Raw genomic sequence first — 22,666 nt, 5'->3', positions numbered from 1 at the left:
TTAAAGCATTGCACAAAATTTTAGGGGAAGATTACAGTGATACCTCAAAGGTGTTAATGTTTTTATCAAGAAAGGCTTTTGGTGTTACAGTCAGACTCGTCGTCAGTATTAATCGGAATGATGTGTGTTGGGCGTTCGGAAATAGGCTTATGTGAAGTTTATGTAGACTAATCTCTCTCTCTCGCTCTCTCTCGCTCTCTCTCAGTGCATTCGTGTGAGAAAATGTCCAGACTCCTCCTCTTTATGATAATGTGACAGCAGCATCTCCTTGTGTGAGACAAGCCTCCATTCGCAATCAACTATGTGATCTCTTTTCTGCCTCAAATCTGCTCTCCGCTATCTTTCCATCTTCTCTTCGTCGCTCCCTCTCCTTCCTGCAAAGCAGCCAAAGCGACAAAGTTACTTTCCTAGACTCAAAACTTTACTTTCTTTGGCTCCTGTTTTTGTTTTTGTTTCACCGCCACCGGTTCGCTGACTCGCGCGACCAACATGGCAACTCCCGCCGCTCCGACTCTTCTCCCCGTGGCTCCGCTCGGCCACCACCCGGGGGCGAGTTCCGCCTCTCCGGCCACTCACTCACCGCCACCTGCGGCCACCTCCGCAACTTCCTCCCCGGCTCCCCCGGCGGCGCGTCCGGCGCTGCTCCACCATTTCCGGGCGGACCTTTTACTCCCGAACGGCACCCAGTTGAAGAGCGGTGGCATCGGCGTGGTGCCGGTGTCCGGCGGCGGGAACAAGCCCGTTTACGCCACGCCGTCCCCAGTGGAGAGCACTCCGCAGAACAACGAGTGTCGGCTGGTGGAGGTGAAGGGAGCCAAGCTCGCGTCGTTCACCGTCAAAGAAACGGAGCTCATTTGCCTCCCGCAGGCCTTCGACGTGTTCCTCAAGCATCTGGTCGGCGGGCTTCACACCGTCTACACGAAACTGAAGCGTCTGGACATCACGCCGGTGGTGTGTAACGTTGAGCAGGTCCGCGTGCTCCGGGGACTCGGAGCCATCCAGCCCGGCGTGAACCGATGCAAGCTCATCTCCAGGCAGGACTTCGAGACGCTCTACAGCGACTGTACCAACGCGAGGTGAGGACGGACGCGAGGGGGGGTTCTGGGGTGGGTATGACATGGTGTGTGGGGGTGTTTAGGGTGAGGTAACCTCGGTTTATTTGTCCTGGATGACAGCAAGTCGATGTTGGGGTCAAACAAATCCCAGGTGACGCAAACGCATCACAGTTTCACCAAACTCAAACATGGTACAGTGTTCCCCCGCCCATTCGCGATTTCTTTCTTTAAACCTCTCCCCCTTATTCGCTGAATACCGCCATGTGTAGTTCAAGGAATTAGAAAAGTCACTTAAAGAGGTGTAAACGTATAGCTCTGGAAAAAGTAACATAGTACGGTAAACCTTTTTTGCTTTTTGATTATTTTTTATTTTCTGACAAAAATAGTGTAAATGGCAAACAATACAGTGGAGCTTCACATATTCATGGTTCGGTACTCGCAAATTCAACCACTGTATTCCCATATTTGTTTGTAGGACCTATCTCCATTTATTTCCAGAAAACTGCCATATTTACAGTTTATTTCACTTATTCATGTTTCAAAGAAAATCTCAACTTTAAATATTATTTTTGGGGCCAAATACTGTCTACAATATGTTTGTTAGCGTTTGGAATGCTATGAACCTCTTTCCAAGTGTGTTGAGATCATAGTTTGTGGTCTAAATCATATTTATGGCCTAAATCTTTCATATTAGCTATTTAAATCACTTTTGGGGCAGTGTCAGTTATTAACAGATTTTTGCTATTTTCAACCAAGCTTGGTCCACTGTGATTGAATTTGAAATCCAGGAGTTATTTGTACTTTATAAAGTACTTAAGTTGTTTTTTAAAATGTTCATTTCACTCAAGCATACCCTCAAAAGCAAAACCAGAGAAATTGTTTTGCGGTGATCTCTTCATTTTCTTTTTTCCTGAACGTATGAAATAATGAAGACCTTTTCTCAGTTTACTGACCATTTACTTAGTCGGTGTGAAATTGGGACCTGTTTTGATGAACACGAAACCATTATTCAGTTGTTTGAATGGCAAGTGTGTTAGTTGTAACTTCTTTCATTCGACTTGTTGCTATGCGATACTAACATATATTTTCCACTGAAAAGGACATTTTACAGTGAAATTGGATAATTTTGCGAGGCACATCTGCTGATTTCTCACAGCACAGAGGTTGGGAATCAAGACTGTCATTAAATCCCAGGTGCCTTGAACACATCATTGCTCACCCCCCAACCACAAAAACCGCACTCAAGTACAGTACATTCCAAATTGAGTGTTACTTATGATGGCAAATTAATTCCGTAATAGCCCAGGATATGTCATCTCCGACCGAGTGGAGCCGGTTAACTTTCTCTTTTTTGACTTGCCACATTTAATTTCTTGCTCTGTTGCTAATCATAATTTTAACGCATGATAAGAGCGCTGACGGCGGAGATAATGGACTCGAGTAATCCTCATTTGAAAAAAAAAAAAAACAAGACGCAAACTTCGCTGGTGTTATCGTAGGCTGTGATCTCTTGCCATGGCTGACACACACGCGCACACACACCCCCACAGTGTGACATATACACAAGTGGGTGTGCACGCGCCGAATCTGACACTGCCATTCTTAGAAATTGATTCTTCACAGAAATTAATTAATTTTCATTTGGCCCCAAGCGGCAGCTCAAATCAGGACAAGCTCACTCTGTGATCCCTTCACTCTCACTCTCTCTCCTCCCTTAATAACTCACTGTCTTATCATATCAACACTCTTTAGCCCAGAGCCTCAGAACAGAGGAGATGATTAAATGAATTCTCGGTATTTATGATGAGATTATGCAAATGAGCTTCTTCTTTTTTTTTTTTTTTTGCACAACTCCAGTGGTGACCAACCCACATGGGTCATCAGTCCAATATACCGCAGAGATGTTGTGATGAACGGGGCTAAATTGGCCGGGATTTGTGGCTTCCCGCTGCCTCGCCATTCGGCGGCGGCAACCACATGCTCATGACAGCACGAGTTTGCCATCAGAAGTTTGTGGATTAGCCCTCCTCCCCACCTCGGTTTGGGGAATTGGTATTGTTTGGTAGTTAATCCCCGCTCCCTGGTGCGTGAATGATCCAATTTACACCTGCCGCTAAATGCAGATGAGGCCGTGTCAACAAGGATGGGGATTTGACCAACCTTTATCAGCCCAACTGTAAATCAAACCATCATACTGTATTATCAAGCAGATGGCCACCTGCACAATGTAATAAGAGCTAATGCAGAAGCTGTTTCAAAATGTCAACCTTGAAAAACATAATTATCCGGACGAGATGAAGTTTGTTAAATATGTCATGGAAGAATGTGATCCACAAGTTGTAGATTTTGTTTTTGGAGGCAAAGATGGAACTGGAAGAGGGCTTTAAAAAATAAATTGAAAAAAATTATACCGACATTGCACATGAGATTTGGTAAAACCAAGAATTTCCTGCAATATTATAATTTTCTTCCCGCATACTCAAGTGAGATCCAACACCAAACATTGCAAATATTATCCGTTTGCCCATTGAGACTGGATCAGAACATTGATATAGCCATGTATCGTTTTCTCTCACAGTACTGTATTGATACACATGTTGCCAATATCAACAATGTCATCACTCTCATTTTTGTTAATTTTTTTATCGAGAAAAATAGCACTTTGTTGTAATATATAAACATTGAATCCCGGGCCCGACCACAATGAGCTTTTTGAGGCTGATGCCGATTCAGACATTTGGCAGAGTAACATTCTGATAACGGCTCAATCAATTGATTATTAAAAAAAAAAAAAAAAGTAGTTACCCCTGTACTGTGACACATTGGCGAATCATCAAATGCGGCAAAAAGTTTCTGTCATTGTATTAAATGAAATGAAATTCTATTTTATTCATTAAAACTACTCCTGGTATCGGTATTTGTTATCCGTGAGTCCTCAAAGATTGAATATTATTACTGGTATCGGTCTGAAAAAAGTGGTATCGAACAACCTTAAAAGTGACCAAGCAATAGCTTCTAAAATACTTGAGACACTTGTCACTCATGTTACCAATCAATGTACATGTAGTCAGTGTATAAAGCTTACCATTTGTTGTATCCTCTAATTTGTTGTCAATTATCACACAATCACTTAAGCGCGATACTATCATATCATATGTATCGTTACTTAGCGACCCCTACCCGCTAGTCGCTACTAGTGGATTTAATATTTTTACTGTTAACATTGTATTTTGTGGTGGTGGAGTATTACCAGCGATCTTGTCCCTTTTTGTTGGTAAATCAACCAAAACACTATGATTATTTTTTGACCTCCTGACACTGATCTCATTTGATTGGGCAGGTGTACCCAACGTTATAGCTTGTCTCATTATCAAATTTGACCAGGTAGGTTGAATAAGATCTGGAATATGTATTAAAAGCAAAGCAATTACACTAAACTCTCTTTTCCAGTTCCGCCACCCACACGTGAGACCCTGCAGCAAAAAAAAAAGACAAAATTCAGATCTGTCTCAGGGGGATTTCTTTCCATGTCAGGTGTTAATGGGAACACTGTTATACACACGGCAGAAAAGTGCACAGCCTCCGCCGTGTCTCAATTATCCACACAACACCCTAACAGTCTTAAGTTAATGAGATCTGAGCAGATCACTCGTTAGAAGTCTTCAAACGACTTTGCAAGGCTGTATTTGTGCTCTTGTGTCAACTTCCTGCTGCGGAGGTCCAAATCGGTGTGGGGGGGGGGGGGGGTGTTGGGGGGAAAGAAACGTTCCAAGAACCTCTCTCTGTCTCTTTCTCTCTCTCTTCTCTCTCAGCGGGTTACTGATTAAGACGGGCCGTCACTTATTACGTGTCGGAGCGGAATGGTCGCACAAGCTGCTGGGACAAACAACATGTCTGGTTTCTTAAAACGCTAATGACGGAACAAGTAAACATCGATTTTAGACGCTTAAATGAAAGCGTTTGAAGGTGCGGTCACGGAAGTGTCCTGTTTATCCATCTTTGTCCCTTGCTTTCACCCCTGCTGTGCATGCACACTCTCACGCACACACGGACACGCACACACACACATACAAAGAGCGCACACAAGTGCACGCACTGACTCAACCATGAAGAAGAAGGCCCAACTTTTTTCACTACCACACAACACACACACGCACACCCACGGTCACGGCTGCGTTTGCTTGGCCTCGCTTGCTAAATGACATTAGTTCCACCGAGGGAACACGGCGGTGGAGGAGGCAACCCGATCCTTCGTCCTTTTCTTTGTTGCTCACAAAGGAACAGTTTCATTCTCTATTAGAAGCACACATCAGGTCAAGCTGTGTAAATGTGTGTGTGTGCGTGTGTGTCATCCCTGTACGCTGACACATAAAAGAAGTGTAACGTGACAAACTGGAGCTCTTGTTACTATTTAAAAAAAAGAGAGCATGTGTCATAGGCAACCCATGGTTTCGACTTTTAGACGCACAATGACGTGAAACTTAAAGCGGCGGTGCCAGTTCAGAGAAATTATGCAACTTTTCACCTTCTCTCGCCCATGTAGCCTGTTCAACGTGAACACATGCCTGTGAAAATAGCACTGTGATATCAAGGCGCAATGAGTAATTGAGAGCTAATTGATTGATAAATAATTGATGATTATTGTTTTGTTAATCGATTAATCGTTAAAATGAATAAAAGTTTCTGGGAGGATTGGAAGACTTTGTAGGGACCCAGACACGTTAGACGCTAAGGACCGAAACTTTTGGAATTGTTGCCAAAAGGTACAACCTTGTTTTAATTGGATCATGCTTTTCCGATTTTTGTTGGTGCAAATAATAATAATAACAATAATAATAATAATTAATATATTAGATTTGGAAGGGCCTCTCAGGACCCTCAAGGACGCCGTACAGAGTAAAATATAAAAGTAAACACCCAAACAGGGGTATAAACACCAACAAGTAAAAACAAACTGGATAAAATAGAATAAAGTGGACGAGGGACATATCTGGAATTGGAGAGAGTAATTTAGACCGAACAGATGGGTTTTGAGTTGAGTTTTAAAAACGGGGAGGGTGGTACAATTACGGAGGTCAGGTGGGAGAGAGTTCCAGAGCTGGGGAGCAGAGTGGCTAAAAGCGGAGGCGGGCAAGGGGTACAGTGAGGAGGACGGAGGTTGAAGACCGGAGCGCGCGGGATGAAGTGGCAAAGTGTAGCTTGACCTTGGTAAGAAATACACTACAAAATATACTTTTTAGGAATAACACCACTCTATTTAAATGTTGGTCATTAAAGTGGCAGTCTGAGACTTAAATGTATTTTATTTTTTTTTTTGCCGGCATTTGATGTAAAAAGTTGAAGATCCACTCAAAATGAACTTCATGGAGAACTTCACAACCTTTGCCTCAAAGTGTGCAACTTTGCCTTCACAGTGTAAGAAAGTTTCCCACTTTGAAGCGAACTGGCCCTTTAAGAGGCTGACCGCAGATGGACTGGTGCTGAAACAGAATCAGCACTTTGTAACCATGTTTCGTGTGTGCGTGTGCGTGTGCGTGTGCGTGTGCGTGTGCGCACTTTTGAAGCGGGTCATTTATAAACGAGCCAAATGTGAAGCAGGTGGAGAATAAACATGAGACCGAAGAATCTGTTATGATGATAAATGATAAATGAGATGAGGCGGCCTGCAGAGTGCAACAAAAAACGCTCTTTGTGTGTCTGTGTGTGGGGTGCGAGCAAGTGTGTGTGTGTGTGTGGGTGTGCACTTATCGCTCTGGCTTTGTATTGCTCAACCCTCAACAACTCTCCAACCTTTTATTGTGGGGACATTTGTCTTTGTGGGGGACATTTTGGCTGGTCCAAATGAGAAAAATGCTGGGATGAGCTCCTTTCACCCCATTAGACTGTGTGTGTTTTGTTTGTGCGTGTGTGTGCCTGTGTGAAGGTGGACTCTTCAAAGCCGAGCCCCATTGCTATATCATAAGTCACTGTCAAAGTGAACTGCATTAGAGTGAGGGGTCTTAAAAGGGGAGCATTGTGTGTGTGTGTGTGTGTGTGTGGGGGTGTGTGTGCGCGTGTGTATTTGTGCTTTTGGGCGCTGTGTTTAGCTCAACTTTAACCCTCGCACTCTTTTGATGTTGTCTTGAGAAGCGTGGGGTGACATAGGGGACCTCCACATCATCTCAGACAGGCCGTAATGGAGTGAGCACACACGCACATGCGCTCACACACACACTCACACACGGTCGTGACATCGTCTTGACCCTGGAATGTAGGCGAGGAATGCAAGGCAGTATCAGTCTCGGAAATCGGATTCTTGCCATGATCAAACGTCTTGTGTGTGTGCGTGGGTGGGGGTGTGTGCGGGGGGTGTGTGTGTGTGTGTGTGCACGCGTGTCATCCTTCCTGCACCTCTCATGACATCATCCTTCAGGCCTCCTTAATAACAATAGCACATCTCGCTTTTTTTCGCAGTTCCCGATCCGTCTTTGTTTTAAGAGGCGCAACACAACGATCAATCTTCCTTCACACTGCGGCGGCCATGATGACGCGATGATGGCGATGGTTATGATTTATCAAAGCCGACCGTGACGACGAATACAAACGCAGCGTGATAAACACAGATTGAAAGGATGGGGATCATGGGAGTTGTAAACGGATGGCTAATGTATTCCAAACATAATTTTGTTTGGGCTAGTTGTGTTTTCCCTCCTCTTGCCTACCTATGGCATTTCTCATTAAGCATCGCTGTTCCACAAAACTAGATTGTTTTGGTACATATAGACAATGATTAATTCTCTTTTGTTTTAAGGGTCAGTTTTACAGCAAACTTCAACAGAGTTTGACAAATAGCTTGAAGTGAGCACATTTGACCTCTTGTTTGGAGAACACTGAAATGAAACACACGGTCGTACCTGACGTATTTTTTTATTTTTTTGACAGAAAAAGTAGTTCAATGTATTTTGAGAAAAATGCTAGTCCTTCGCCTGGCCAAAGACGCCTCTGCAGTTGAGTAAAGAAACACTTCCGGCCACTACGACGGACACATACGCATTCGCTCATGCGCTCGCAGACATTTGCACATGCAGCTGCTCCCTATCAGCACCTCGAGTGAGCCTGTAGCTCTTTCACTGTTTTGACTCTGGCACTTCCTCTTCTTTCATTACATTTCTCCCACTCCCAACTCGCCACTGTGTTTTTGGACAGGTCTGTCATCTTTGTTATGTTTCCTTTCTTTTCCACCTGCGTTTAGCCCCAGCTGCCATGGTTGGCGTTTCACGTTACACGCAGGTATGACACGCACACAAGGGCAGAACTCAATGTACTGTAATGCCTTTCTGTGTGTTTTTTAACGAAACGTGTGTGTGTGTGTGGGGGGGGGGTGGATGTGTGTGTGGCCAGTGCTGGCATGAGGGAGGACGTCTGGGTGAGATTTTAATTAAAGTTTGAGACAAAGAGGTCATAAGCCATACACCCCCTCCTCTGTGCACACCTTAGACACACACACGCACACACACGCACGCACACACGCAGACTCACAATGCACTGTTTTCTCTCTTCCCCCCTCCTCTCTCTCATTCCATCCCCTCAGCTTGATGACTTTTCCATGAAAGGCTTTTTCATTAATCCTACCTCAGGGAACCCAGCGCTCTTCAACCTCACACACACACACGCACACGCACACACACTTACATGAGCAAAACACACACATAGACCTCCCTCTGCGGGTCACTTTGATGTATCAACACACTTGAAGACTAAACACAAAATTAGGTTCCAATTCTTTTTCTTTTTTCTTTTTTCCCCTTTCTCAGTATCTAGTTGAATCTCCCCCTTCTAAACGCGCAAAGGTGCACCGAGCCATCAGCACGCAGAGGCCATTAATTAGTGTGAACAAATAAACAGTTGTGAGGGAAAGGGAAGCGGCTGCAGTAAAAAAAAAAAAAAAAAAAAAAGAACAACTACACTCTTATTTCCCTCCAGTGGTGCTTTTTGCCTCTCATTTGAAGTGTGCGTTATCAATTGAAGGCGCTTTAGCTTCAAACTAGCTGCCTAAAAATATGTATCCTGCTTTTGTGCTGCACAGTATGTCACTAGATGTATTGTAAAAAAAATTTAGCAACTCTCCAAGTTGAACACCTTTTGAATTGTAGTAGTCCAAAACAGTGCACTAGTAGACATATGGGAGCTACTAGTACTCAGTGGCGGAGTATGACTGAAGCATATTACATGTTATTAATTCAATTATCGTAACGGGAATAAACAGTGAAACAGAGGGTCCGATTGAATGCTCACTGAGTACAGACGTGCCCTTAGATGCGAGTTTAATTGGTTCCATGACCACGCTCATTTCTCAAAACACTTGTATCACAAATCTTTTCCCAATTGAAATGCAATTAATCCAGTTCAGTCGCCTCCAAAACTTAAAGAAAAAGTGCTTTATCAAAGGGAAAATAGTACTGAATGGTAGAGTACTCTACTGTCACACGTGGAGCAGAGTTTGGGCCCAGAAGCAGGCAGGACACAGAAGTGGAAAAGTAAAAGTCTTTCGATGTGCAGGGCTAGATGCAAAAGGGAAGTCAAAAAAAGCTTTTAAGGTGGCATCATAATAATGGCCCAGTACAGTAAACCGCTGTATTGCCGTTATCCCAGCAATAAGTGCAATCCGTGATTTAGAAGTGCACTATTTGAAATGTAATTAGATAAATTACATTGGAAGCTGGGTAAACTTTGGAGGTCTATTAATTTTCAATGAATTATCAAAGAGAGGCGGCGGACACTTTTTGTTTTTGTTTGAACCCGAACAAAAACACGTGGAAGACGAATGATCACTTATATTGCAATTTTGGGAACCTTTTTTGGGGAAAACTGTTAATAAAGATGAACTTAAAGGCTTACAATTTTAAAGGGGAAGTCAACCCAAAAATTGTCTTAATAAGGATATATTCTATGCAGGCTTTCTAGTCGAAAAGTGCATTCTGATTAATATCGCATTGCGGACGATGAGTTAAGCAGTAGAAATCGACCCTTTTTAGCCATCTCAAGTGGCGGCCATTTTGTCTCTTCTGTTTACTGAAAATGACATCATAGATGTTCACGGCTCACCTGTTTTCTGAATCTGAGCCATGATTGGTTGTTACCTGAGACCTGTGGAGCTGTGACAAAATTAGTAATCAGAATGACAAACATGTAAAGTCACATATACCATTTTATTGCAAAGAATTTTTTGGGGGGTCAACTTCCCCTTTAAAGTAATGTGTAGGAGTTTGAATTATTCACAATTTTGATACCAATGTTTCTCTTTTAATGGAAATGAATAGCGTGTCCTCGTTTATCGTCATCCTTGTGAACAAATAATCAGTATCGACCCTGAAAAACCCCCCAGAAATCTACCGCTAAATCACTTTGGTTTAGGAAATAAATGTTTCGGAATGAGAACAACGTGGAAGTCAACCAGCCTGTCAGCATGCGTCTGCCCCCATGAAGACTTCAGAGCCACATTCTCCAACAAATCTTTTTTGCATGTTCCTGTGTGAAAACCTAAAAATGACTGTGTGTGTGTGTGCGTGTGTGTGTGTGCGTGTCTTTGTAGGAGTGCGCGTGAGATATCTGATGTCAGCTGTCACATCCCAGTCGGTCTGGGCCTATAATAAGAGACAATAATAACAACTCATTAAAACCGAGGGCAGGAACTGTGGAGCTCATCGGCTCATCAAATTAACCTTTGAACACTTCATATACACACACGTTGGTTTGAGCTCGCTCACTCACTCACACACACACACACACGCATGCGGCACACGTGATGGAGCTACCTGTTTTTCTCGCAGTTAGTGGCTACATAATATTTCTGTTTTACACACACGCACACACGCACATATACAAACACACTCCCCCCACTCGCAGCCAGTGGGTGTGTCAACAGGGGATTGGTCTTTTCTGCTGGGTAATTGATGAATTATATGCAATATGCAAATGAGGCGCCATTAATCTCCTGACTGACAGCTTCGTTTATGGGGCCTTAATGACGGCTGGATTAGATTCTAATTAAAATCTGCTCAAAGACACCCCACGCTAGGAAACGGCTGCCGCTCGTCTATCGTCCTCCCTTTTTTTTTTTTTTTTTTAATCTCTCGGACCCTCCTTCCATATATTCCATCTCTCCTTCCACCTTTCCTCCTCCTCTGCACACTTTCTTTCGCCTCGCTCCCTCTTTTAATATCCCTCCTCGCGGGCATACATGCGCCCACAGGCTCATGTTATGAAGTGTGTAGTATGAGAGGAGATGAGCCGCGCTGCTTGTCATTAAGCCTGATGTGGCCCGTGTCATTCCCCCTGTCAGGACATTCACACCGTTTAGTCAGAGCCCAAGTGATGTCTGACAGCTTTTCAGCAACGCCGCACCCCCTCGTGCACGCCCCCAACACACAAATAGGATTGATTGAGCATGTCCGGCCCAATCACAGCATAGAAGGCCACACTCAACTCCATAAGCCCGACTGTGCTGAATATTGCACGACACATGACGTCTGGATCGCTGGGTTATGGTGAGTCCAATATTGAGGCACGGTATACTTGCCGGGATCCGACACTGTCGGAAGAGATGGTGCGCAACTTCGACCGGCGGTTCTCGAACTTTTTGCATCAAGTACCGCTTAAAAAAATACTTAGCGCTCCAACCATCATGAACAACATTGAAATACAGTGGCATAGTAGGCCAAAGTGTTCATAAAAAACAAGGCAGAGGTTTTATTCCTGAAGTGTATTCAAATGCTCTTGAAACATTATCAAATCCCCACTTGTGGCTTAAAAATGCAAGAATCTATTTTGGATTTTCCGATAAGAGTGTCTGGATTTGTTGATTCCGCAAAGCGCTACCTTCTCACAAATCACATTGATGCGTTGGCCACCTTCAACGTGAGGCCTGCGGGAAGGCCTTCCTGTCACCAACTCGTGATCTGATTGCAACTGTCTATCAACTCTAAGAGCCCGTTCACTCACCCAGCACGGACGCCAGCACTGTCGCACTCCGAAGGTTTGGATGAATAGTACGTGCTACTGATACTTTGAAATCTGCCTGACAACACAAGCGAGCTGAATTCTCATTGGATAAAACTCTCACTCTCACGAATACAACACTATAATATGACATGAATGTGAAGAATACATATGTATAACTTTTAGCATAAATATGATCATGATTTCTTTCTTAATTCTTTTGGTTATGTTAGGCCTTAACCACCAACAACTGCAGACTGAGTATGTTTTAGGTTTAGGTTCTTAAATTTCTCCTAAAAAAACAACACCCTTAACTTCGCGTGAGTTGCATACTTCTAAATATCGTCAAGATAGCCTGAACAACTTAAAAAGCCACAAAGTCAAGAAAGTAGTCATGCTGTCTTCTATCACAAAGTGATGACCTGCATAAACGTGTTTGAACACGGTTGAGTGCGGGTCAGTGGGGGACAATGCAGGTCGAGGCAAACTGTACTCCAGCGCAGTCCAAGACAATTGGCCCAGTGTGAGTCTGTTTGAGGTAAGAAGAAATTGGAAAAAAAAAATATATAGCAACAAACGGCCAAGTGAGACAAGAAGTGGTAGTGGGCGAGCACACACATTTAATAAGCACACAAATGAATGAGTAAGCTGAACAGTAATGAGGCGCTTTATTGATGCCATAGGGGGAAACTCCTTTTTTTGCTTTGCTCGTACCTACGGAGGTGGGAGGGCACATTTGCTGTGCAGCAACCTTCCAGGAAAACGCACACATTTCACTGGTTATCCCCCCCCTGTCATAGAATTTTATAGACTTGCAGACCAGTTTTTGTACACACGGGCCACCCATCTCAGTCTCAGTGTGACTCCCCCCAAAAAAAAGAAAAAAGCTCTAAACTGGCTAATAACCGATGTTGTGCTCCGCAGTTCGAGGCCCGGCCGACCGCCCAAGAGGCTACAGACGGTGACTGACGGCGGCGCTCACCACATGCTGTCCCACGGCGGTCTGATGCACGCCGGGATCATGCCTCCCGCAGGTGACCACCCAGCACTCACCGTAAACACACTGTCTATTACCTGCAAACAAACGAAACACACGGGAACTGTCAAATGTCACGCACGCGCTTGGAGACGCACGACACCAGTTGAGCATGTTGGTGATACGATTTCTATCATCGCAGAACAAAAAAAAAAAAAAACATTAAATCAATTCTTCACTTTTAATCCATCCATCCATTTTCTTCCACTTATGTGGTGTTGGGTCATTTGGGAAGTAGCTTTAGCAAGGAAGCCCAGACTTCCATCCTGGACGTGCCCGGAGGCTTCCTCCTGCCGGGACGCGCCTGGACCACCTCGGCAAGGAGGCATCCACTAGGCATCTTGATCAGATGCCCGAGCCACCTCGTCTGGTTCATCTGGCTCACCTTTGAGCCCCTGACAGATGACCGAGCTCCCCCCCCCCATGCAGGGTAGAGACGGCCTCCATTCAAAGTTGGATGAGCGATGCTCCGGCTCACCCGCAACCCTAATGAGCACAGGCAGCATAGAAAATGAAAGGCTAGAGGTCACTTAAATGCAGAACAGATTGAGAATGAGGTGACTTTTGTGACTTTCTTGCAACGGCACGTTACACCCCTCACCCACACAAGTGTTTGCAGCAGGAGGAGGAGGGGGCGGGTGAGGGGAGTCGAACGAGGTGACTGATTAATAAGATTAACACACACTGCTGACACCTCAGATAAAGACCTGCAAACTTTTTTTTTTTTTTTAGTTGAACGACAAAGTTCACAAAAGTCCTTTGTAATCTTCAAACCTGCACAACTTGCGAGCTATTAATTATCTCCCGCTAAGTTCAAGCATAATTTGATTTTTGAAACTCGAGCTCTGAAAGCATTTTCTGTTACACAACCTTGAACACTCGCACTTTCTGGAACACTCCAAATTTAAACTGTGCATCGTAGCAAACTCTATACCTTTCTCTGGAAACATTAGTAAGATTTTGGGCTGAGAGATGAAGTGACGCCGGAACCACAGTAGTGATTTTGGAGGGCTAAAGCAGAACATTTGACGAAGTCTTGTTTGCTAAAAATCAATCAATAGGAACTAGAACTGTTGCCGGCTGTCAGCATCAAAATTTCCACGTATTAAAGTGCCTGTGAACTGTCGTCTGACAGCTCTTGCCAGCCTATATGGAACACTCGCTTAGCGGCTAGCTGCTAGCCACCTGTCGCTAATGCTGGCAACAGGTGCTGTATTCTACAATATCGACATAATTCAAATTTGTTTTAGCATTGTTAATGGGCGAAGACGGTTTCACCCCTTTTCTGTTGTGACGCAGAAATAATTTATTTGTATTTTTTGGGACTATAAGGCACACTGGGTTATAAGGCACATTTTTTTTTTACTTCATTACACGCATATATTTTTTTATTCGCTGATTACTATAAAATCCTGCGGTGCCTATTATACACAAAATTTTGCGGTAATCGGTTATTAGAATTTAATTCTGCCAAATATCGGCATCAGGCTAAAAAAAAAATCCATATTGGTCGGGCCCTAGGATTTGGTGTTTAATTAGTCAAAAGCCTTCTAAAGGTCATCGCAACTTATTAAACCTCTTTGTTGGCACACTTAGTTTTTTGTGCACCTGAAGGTGTGTTTGTGTGTGTGTGCGTGTTTGTGCGTGTGTGTGTGGGGGTGTGTGTGTGTGTGTGTGTGTCTACGCGCAAAACGAGAGGCATAAAAGTAATTGTTGGCACCTGACCGATCTCAAAGTTGCCCTTGTCTTTGTGTCGTCTCTGCGAGCTGATCTTTTTTTTTATTCTGCTCCTCAAAAGATTTTCTATTAGCCGCCGCTTCCGTTCCTGTTGTTCAAAGGAGCTCCACTGTGTGTGTGTTGTGTGATTGTTGCTCGAGAGCGTCTCTCTGTGGGAAAAAAAGTGTTCTCTTTCCCACCTCAAGGAGAGGGCACGGCGGCAATGTCAGCGCTCCTGATTATAGGAAGGCCCACATGAGAGAGAGGAAGCCAAAGCGAGATCGAGCGTTCCGGTGAGGACATTTGAGCGTAAAAAAAAAAAAAAAAGGCGGCGGGAATCGTTTGATGTGATCCTCTCCTCACACACACACAAACATGACGGCCTGGCGTCCCGCTGTGGCGCTGACATTTTGAAAAGGTAAAAAGTAAGGCGAGGAAAAAGGGCAGTGGGGAAGATGAGAAGAAAAAAAGGGGACAATTTGTTGTGGTTGTCGACGTTTTTGGTGGGACAGAGCTTCTTTTGTGTGAATAAGGAGGGGTAAAAAAACAACGGAGCAGTTGAGCTTGATGCGAATGCTTCGATGTAGCCAAGATCAGGAAATTAAGACTTAAGGCCTTGTTTGTATTTCCTCACTGGTGTTTGCACAGTTGTCCAGTTTTAATAATTCACAGTGTTTGTCCGCATTAGTGCAAGACATATTTAATTGTATGAATTTGAAAGGTTGCCCTTGCAGGTCAGCGTACTTGCAGAAGTTCACGGAAGAAATGAAAATGTGTGTTCTCCTCACTCTTGAACGACAAAAGGAGCACAAAAAAAAAAAAAAAAAAAACGGAGCTTGTTTCTTTTCAAATACTGTGTGGCGAAAACGGTGATTGTTGACGGCTGTGCTCCGTGTGGGAGAGATGAATGTCTCTCTTGATTCGCTGCCAAACCAAATGACCGGTGCACCGGAGCGGCTGGAACGAATGTCTTCCAGTGACAACCATCCGTAGAGCTTCATCTTCCAGCGGGGCCATTGATTGAACTGCTATTGATCGCCTTTCCTTTGGCTCTGTCTCTCGCCCCAGCTGAAGGAGGTCATGTTTAGTTACACCAGTGTAGCTTTCATTGCGTGTTCTATGCTACTTCCTGTCGACCATTTCTCATACACGATGGATAGAAAAAGTAGGGCCTGAGCGATTATGTTGGCCAAAAGTAGGCCTTTTCAAACATAATCATAATTTCTTCGTTTTGTTGAGTGACTTGTTTTTCATTTGTCTTGTTTGTATCCGTTCTCGCAGATTTGTCCGCCCTGGCCAAGAAGATCAAACTGGAAATGGGTGGTTACCACAGCAACCAACAACATGGCGGCCACAACGGAGAGAACGGCGACCACAGTCCCGGATTGGGTGGGTGACATTATTTTTCTACCCAGACTTGAACACACATCCACACACACACACACACCTATACATATATATATAAATATTATAAATATTATAATTAATTCAATTGCTTAATTGATTATAGGAATTTTATGAGCCCTTGTAATTATTGGCCAATTATTTAATTAAATGCAATTTTTTTTTTCGTTGAATATTTTTTTATATTTTTCACAAGAAATGCATTTATTTTAAATCCATTATTTAAATATAATTATTCAATGAAAATATTATAGCGAACCATTGCCAGGTGATACTCATGTCTAACTTAATGCAACAAATATTGCTGGGCATGACTGTATAGCAACAGACAGCTCATGTAAATGTGGATCGTATTTAAAAACCGAATGGGCCGCTGGTGGTGGCCAGGCGTGTCGTGCTTTGCCCTCCTTGTGGCTGAAGATGGACAGAGCGCTAGATAGAGGGATGACAAAGATGAGAGGCTGAGGCACAATCAATAGCCTTCCCTCTAATTCACTACCTTGAATGCAAACGACAAACGGGCGGACAATCAATGCCGCAACACACACACACACACACACACACACACACGCACACACACGCACGCAGGCCGGATGCCACCCCCTCCACAGTTCACCCTCCCGTTGTTATCGACAGGTTAAAGCGACATCAGTGTGTTTAGACAGATGACAGAGCTTATACGGAGGCCTATGTGGAATACACTATCAATCTGGGGCGCACACACACACACACATAGTTTAAATTATGCGTCTCTTTATATGTTGCTAGCATTACTATTATTAGTTTCTATTGTACGTGTTTCTGCTGGTCCTCACGTCCGCTCGTAAGCCTTGTTTACCAGTTCTGATAGCATCTGTGTGGCGTTAGGTGGCATGGTTACCACCACCCATTAGAAACCTGTAATGCGTAATCACTCTTAATGCTGGAGTCAAGTGGAAACACACACTCACACATGCATTCGACGCAGGTTTGTTTTTGTTTTTTTTTTGTTTTTTTTTCCATAGCGCCACCCACTGCCTTATGGGAAATGCACGGGCTACTACTAGGGCTGGAAGCAAGACAAAGGCGGATCTTGCGCGCTCACAAATGCTGAGTGCGACACCTTTCCGAGTGCAAGCCATTTGTGCGTTTAACAAGATCTTCTGGGAAATTTACAGCCGCTGTTTGTTTACAGTAATGGCTTGTTTGGATAAACAGAAGAGAGCCACTTTGACTTTTGATGTTTTTTAATGAAACATAAGAGAAGCGACGGGAGGCCCAAAGAGAAGAAGGGGGAAGGTGGGGGTGAGAATGAAATGATAGCAGGAGGTGGTGACAGAGGAGAAGTCAAAGGCAAACAGTGGCTGCTGCTTGATTGTGACAGCAGCTGTTTGTTTACGTCCTCTCACATTTTCGTTTGTTTGGAAGCATCCAGTGGGTCAAAAGCACTCACAACCAACATATGTTCACTCCCTGAGCGATTAATCGCCCGATATTAGCTAGCTGCTAGCTAGATCAGCATTGGACAATTTATTGATTTTTTTTTTTTTTTTTTCCTATAGTTTTTTTTAATACACATTAACACATTATCACGTAAGACAAAGATAATTCAAACACCCCATCCCTCAAAAAAAAAAAATCCATATCAGTCAGACAATGCACTCACTTCCATCTTGCTTATTTTCCCTGTTTTTGTTTCCTTCTTTCTGCACTTCCTCCATTCTTTCCTTTCTTCCTACACTTCATTTCCATTGCTTTTTTTCCTTCCCCACTTCCTTTCTGTCTTTCTTCTGTCTGTCCTGTCTTACCTTTTCCTGCCCGTCTTGCTTCTTTTACTTCCTATTCATCTTCCCCCTTGCTCTTTTCTTCCATCTCCCATTTAGTTTTTCTTCTCCCTTTCTTCCTTGCAGCGTTGTTCTCTCTTCCTCCACCCTCTTAACTTTATCCCTTCTGTCCTATCTTACGCCCCTTCTTTTTTTCTTCCATATTCCTCTCTTCCCTCATTTATTGTCCTTCCCTTCCTATTTCCCTCTCCTTCCTCAGTGCAGCTCGCCTCCTTCCCTCATTCCCTCGCCTCCTTCCTCAATTCCTTACCTTCCATCCTTCAGTCCATCCTATACCCTTTTCTTGCCTAGCTTCAGTTACTTTACTTTCAGCTTCCCCCTTCTTTTCTTCTGTCCATCCTTCCTTTCTCCCCCCTTCTGTCTTTCCTTGATTCATGTTCCTACTTAGTTCACTTCTTCCAATCCTTCTTCATTACACCCTAATTTATTTTTTTTCTAGCTTCCTCACTTTTGACTCAATTTATTTTCCTTGCTTGCTTTCCTCCCTTCCAGCTCTTATCCCTTCCTTCTTCCTCCATTTACTTTTCTTCGTCACTTTCTTTCTGTCTTCTTTCACGTCTTTCTTCAGGCTCAAATTGACTTTCTTTATTCCATTTTCTGCATTCTTCCCTCATGCACTACCCTTCCTGCTTTCCGCCCTTCTGTATTTTTTCTTCACTCAGTTTGCATTCCTCCTCTTTCCCACCATCCATTCTTTCCAGAATCCCTTCTGTCTTTCCTTTTTTTCCTTCCTTCTTTCCTTCCGAAATTAACTTTTTTCCTTCTCCCCTTTTTTTTGCTTTGCCCTTCCTTCTTAAAGTCTTCCTTCAAATGACTTAGGTTGCTCTCTTTCTTTTATCAATTCTCCCTTTCTACCTTCCTTCCTTCTTAGTTTCCATCCATTATTTACCGTCAGTCGTATGTTTTTCCATCGTTCCTTATCATTTTCCTTCCTTCCTTCCTTCCTTCTGTCACCATCCCTTCCTTGTTCCTTGTACCCCCGTTTCCTTCCCTTTCTTCCTCCGTCCACTCTCGCTCTTCTTTCATCTCTTTCCTTCGCTTCCTTCCTTTCATATTATTTATGACAATTGTGCAGAATGGCGACCAACATTGTGTTTTTTTTTTTTTTCCTCCCCTCCTTTGTACGCATAATTACCCATCATGCGTTGCTGGCCCAGCACCAGCATTGCCATCAGCTTCTTTTGTTCCACTTCCTCGCCGTGTGCGTCTTTTGTTTTTGCTTGTGCCTTTATTAAATGATAAATATTTATGTCAAACCTCTACCGCCCACCCCCAAATGGAATTGTTTGTGTCCTGACCAGAGGGATGTCAACAAGCCACAGGGGTACTGTTGCGAGAAGGGATTTCCCTTTAAAGCGAACCATTTCTTGACTCAAAGAGAGCTTTGTGAACAATAGATTGGCCCAGATGAGATGAGGTGCGCTTGGAACTTGTGAACGCGCGTGAAAAGGGACAAGTGATTGCTTGACGCTAGTGAGGCGTACAGTGAGAACACCATCACATGTTCCTCTTTGTGCTGTCGTGAGCACACGAAAACCACAGAAACGCAATTCAGGAAAAAATGGGAAGAAGGAAATATCACACTTGAGTCTCACAATAATCCCAAAGTATTTTTTCGTCCACTATTATTTGTAGGCCTATTTTTGATTGCGTTGTGAGGTGGAAACACTAATGAATATGGTGTGGTTCTGCTGTGGCTCATTCCTAAAACCAGGGAAATTTACACGACTTACCATAAATGTTTGAGTAACAATCTAGATCAGATCTTTTGGAATTATTACACACTAACTAACTAACTAACTAACTAACTAACTAACTAACTAACTAACTAACTAATTAACTAACTAACTAACTAACTAACTAACTAACTAGCTAACTAGTTGAAAACTCTAAATGCTATCGTTCTAACAAACTAAAATTAACTGAACAAAGAAGAAACACAAACTTACTGACTAACTAACCCCCCCAAAAACATTATCTGAGTTACAACTGACTAGTTAACTCGAGTAACTAAAAAAATATATAAAAGAACAAAATAAAGGAACACTGTGATCAACTAACTGACTAATTTTCTAAGTCACTTGATCAATGAACAACAACATTCTGAGTGACTAACTGAACGAAACTTTTGGAAGGCTTTTTATGTTTTTGGTCATTTTGGTTTTGTTTTGTCATTTAAAAAAAATGGAATAATATTTGTGGAGAACTTCACCGTGCAGGATAAACATTCTATCAAATGTGTATTAAATATATGTATTTTAAAGATTATGTTTGCCAGATTGTTTTTCCTCCAACTATATTTATTGATTATCAAAAAAAGTCCAGGTGATTTACATAATAAATTCCTGTGGCCTGTGACAATTTGTTTGTGCGACTTGTCCTTAACTTCATGACTGCAATCTATGACTTTAAGTGCCATTCCATTGAATTTCTGGTTTTCTGGAGTACTTCACTGGGTTCAGAATCAGTCACCGACTCACAAGGCTTACACAAGCCTCGTCTTAGGATGGGAAAATATAAATCTCCTCATCTTATTGTTTTCTCCCTCACAAGTTCTGGACCAGCTGCCCTTCATGATGATGTCACATCCCCTGATCCCGGCCAGTCTGGCACCGGCCTCCGTTTCCTTGGCGATGGGCCAGATGAACCGCTTGAGCACGTTGGCCAGCATCGCCAACATGGCGCAGCTCCATCACGTCAACCCCGCCGCCCGGCCCCCCGCCTCCGTCATTAAGGTGAATGCGCACGGAAGCTTGTCCACCTCAAACTGAAACTCACGCCGCACTGCAACCGCGTTCACCAGTCACCAAATTTCGAAGGGAATCATACGGCCATGATAACCTATTTGCTAAATCTGTCTATAATAACACAAGACAAATACATGACCAGAATATATGATGTCATATGTTAAAAGGTTCCCACCTGATTGCAAGGATCAAGACTTTGTTTTTGAGCGGCTCATAGTTTCCAAGACCAATAACAGTGATCCCAATTGTTCTGGAAAAAACTTTAGGGCAGCATCACATTTTCCATCTTTAGATATGTAACCTGCATTCATCGGCCTCTTCATTAGGTACGCCTATCTCATGATGTGGTTGTCGTGTGAAACGAGAATGGATTCTGAATTGGGTACAATTGTGTTGTCTTGCCACATTGTTAATTTCAGGAATAACCGTTCTCTCATTTACCGATAGGAGCGAATGCACGACGACAGCCCCTCCCCTTCCCCTTCGTTGGAAGAAGCTCAGATGTCGTCCAATCACAGCAGCGTGTCCAGTTCGCCCTCTCACACAGAACGTGCGACAGAAAACACACGTATGTACTTTACAAATTTTCCCAAATGCCAAGTGACCGTAACAACCGACCGACGCCAATATTAACTTGTCAAATGTTTTGACTTCAGACCAGCTCCCCGATGGCGTCACTTTAAGTCACTGCGTGTTGACACAGTCAGGAGTCAGAGAGTCAGACTCGATGGATTACAGCAAGGAGAGCAAAAGGGGGCGCACTGACAAAGGTAAGCTCCTGTCATATAGGACTGAATAAACGGCGTGCACTCATACACAAAAAAACGCCGGGCGTTGCAGTGAGTTGGCATGTGTGTGAGGGTCAGTCCAATCGTGTGCGTGTGTGAGTAGCATCCAGTATTTGTTTTTTGTTCATCTCGCTCACCAGAGCGGTTAAGATTAGCAAGGTTCGAGTTAGAAGCATCTGGGTTACGGGTAGTAGAGTAACGATTCAGCAATAGGTTAGGTTTTCTAGGGCATGTTTTGCACTTAGAAGAAGATGATGTCAAATAAAAATCCTCAACACTAAAAAGACCAAAAAAAAAAGGGGTCAAGACGAAGCAAAAATTTTCACATTCTAAAAGAACAACTTTCAGATGTTTTAGGACATTCACATTAAACAACACCAGCATCCACTTTGGGTCAAAGTGTTTTTTTTCACAAGATGTTCTTGTCACAGCGATTAATCATTTGCAGATTCTTAATCAGTAATGATTATTCCACGGACAAATCAATAGGCAGGGAACAAAGCCTGCCAATAGGATGTTTGGATACTTTGAATAATCCATGCACACGCCGCGTCCTTTGCAGGATTTTCAAAAACAGCTGCTATTTTAACTATTTCATTGATTTTTAAAATTTTTTTAAATTTTTTTTAACATTTTGTTCTTATCATCAAAGTTTACTTTTAATGACAGGAAATGAACCATATCAAAATGGCATTTGTTTCATTGGAGTGCAGCAAACCATTAAACGTCGCAAACTAAAGTTATGTGAAGTCGCTCCCTTGTCCAAAATTTGATTCATGGCGTAATCTAGTAGAAAACATCAATAAGAAGTTTCATTAGATTTGCATTAACAAAGCAAAACTGGTTTAAAAAAATAAGTGAGGTGAGGTGAAGAAATATGAACAAAAAAAAAAAAAGCATGTTACCACTGAGAGTTCCCAAATTCTATTCTGAGAACAGAAGTGCACATTTGTTTTAAGGTGCTCCGAGCAACAACATCATTTCCAAACAACAAGTTGATGATGGCCTTACTCCCTCCCGCCGAGAGCCAAGGCGAACGATTCCTTCCGACGGCGTGGCATTAGCCGGCCATTTGCCGGGCCGCGGCCTAACGAGCCGGGCGGCGCTCCCGGACCTCATC

The 22,666-nt window shown here is 43.3% G+C and overlaps 1 protein-coding gene across 2 annotated transcripts in view; it reads left to right on the top strand.

Annotated features, from left to right (window-relative positions):
* The first annotated feature begins 234 nt into the window (after positions 1-234).
* The window catches only part of dachc (dachshund c), a 31,001-nt gene continuing 8,569 nt past the window's right edge, over positions 235-22,666 (top strand). The window contains exons 1-6 of one of the 2 annotated variants that reach the window (XM_088304690.1): positions 235-1,076; positions 12,957-13,066; positions 16,066-16,173; positions 20,565-20,746; positions 21,206-21,326; positions 21,415-21,528. In XM_088304690.1, coding sequence (XP_088160816.1) covers positions 490-1,076; positions 12,957-13,066; positions 16,066-16,173; positions 20,565-20,746; positions 21,206-21,326; positions 21,415-21,528 — 1,222 coding nt within the window. In that variant the 5' untranslated portion in view covers positions 235-489. The remainder of the gene's footprint in view (positions 1,077-12,956; positions 13,067-16,065; positions 16,174-20,564; positions 20,747-21,205; positions 21,327-21,414; positions 21,529-22,666) is intronic. The other variant, XM_088304691.1, reaches the window with a different exon arrangement.

Source organism: Idiotropiscis lumnitzeri, chromosome 9 (assembly GCF_059441095.1).
Source record: "Idiotropiscis lumnitzeri isolate Australia: NSW breed Sydney's pygmy pipehorse chromosome 9, RoL_Ilum_1.0, whole genome shotgun sequence".
Taxonomy (NCBI): Eukaryota; Metazoa; Chordata; class Actinopteri; order Syngnathiformes; family Syngnathidae; genus Idiotropiscis; species Idiotropiscis lumnitzeri.
This window is presented reverse-complemented; position numbering and strand designations above follow the sequence as displayed.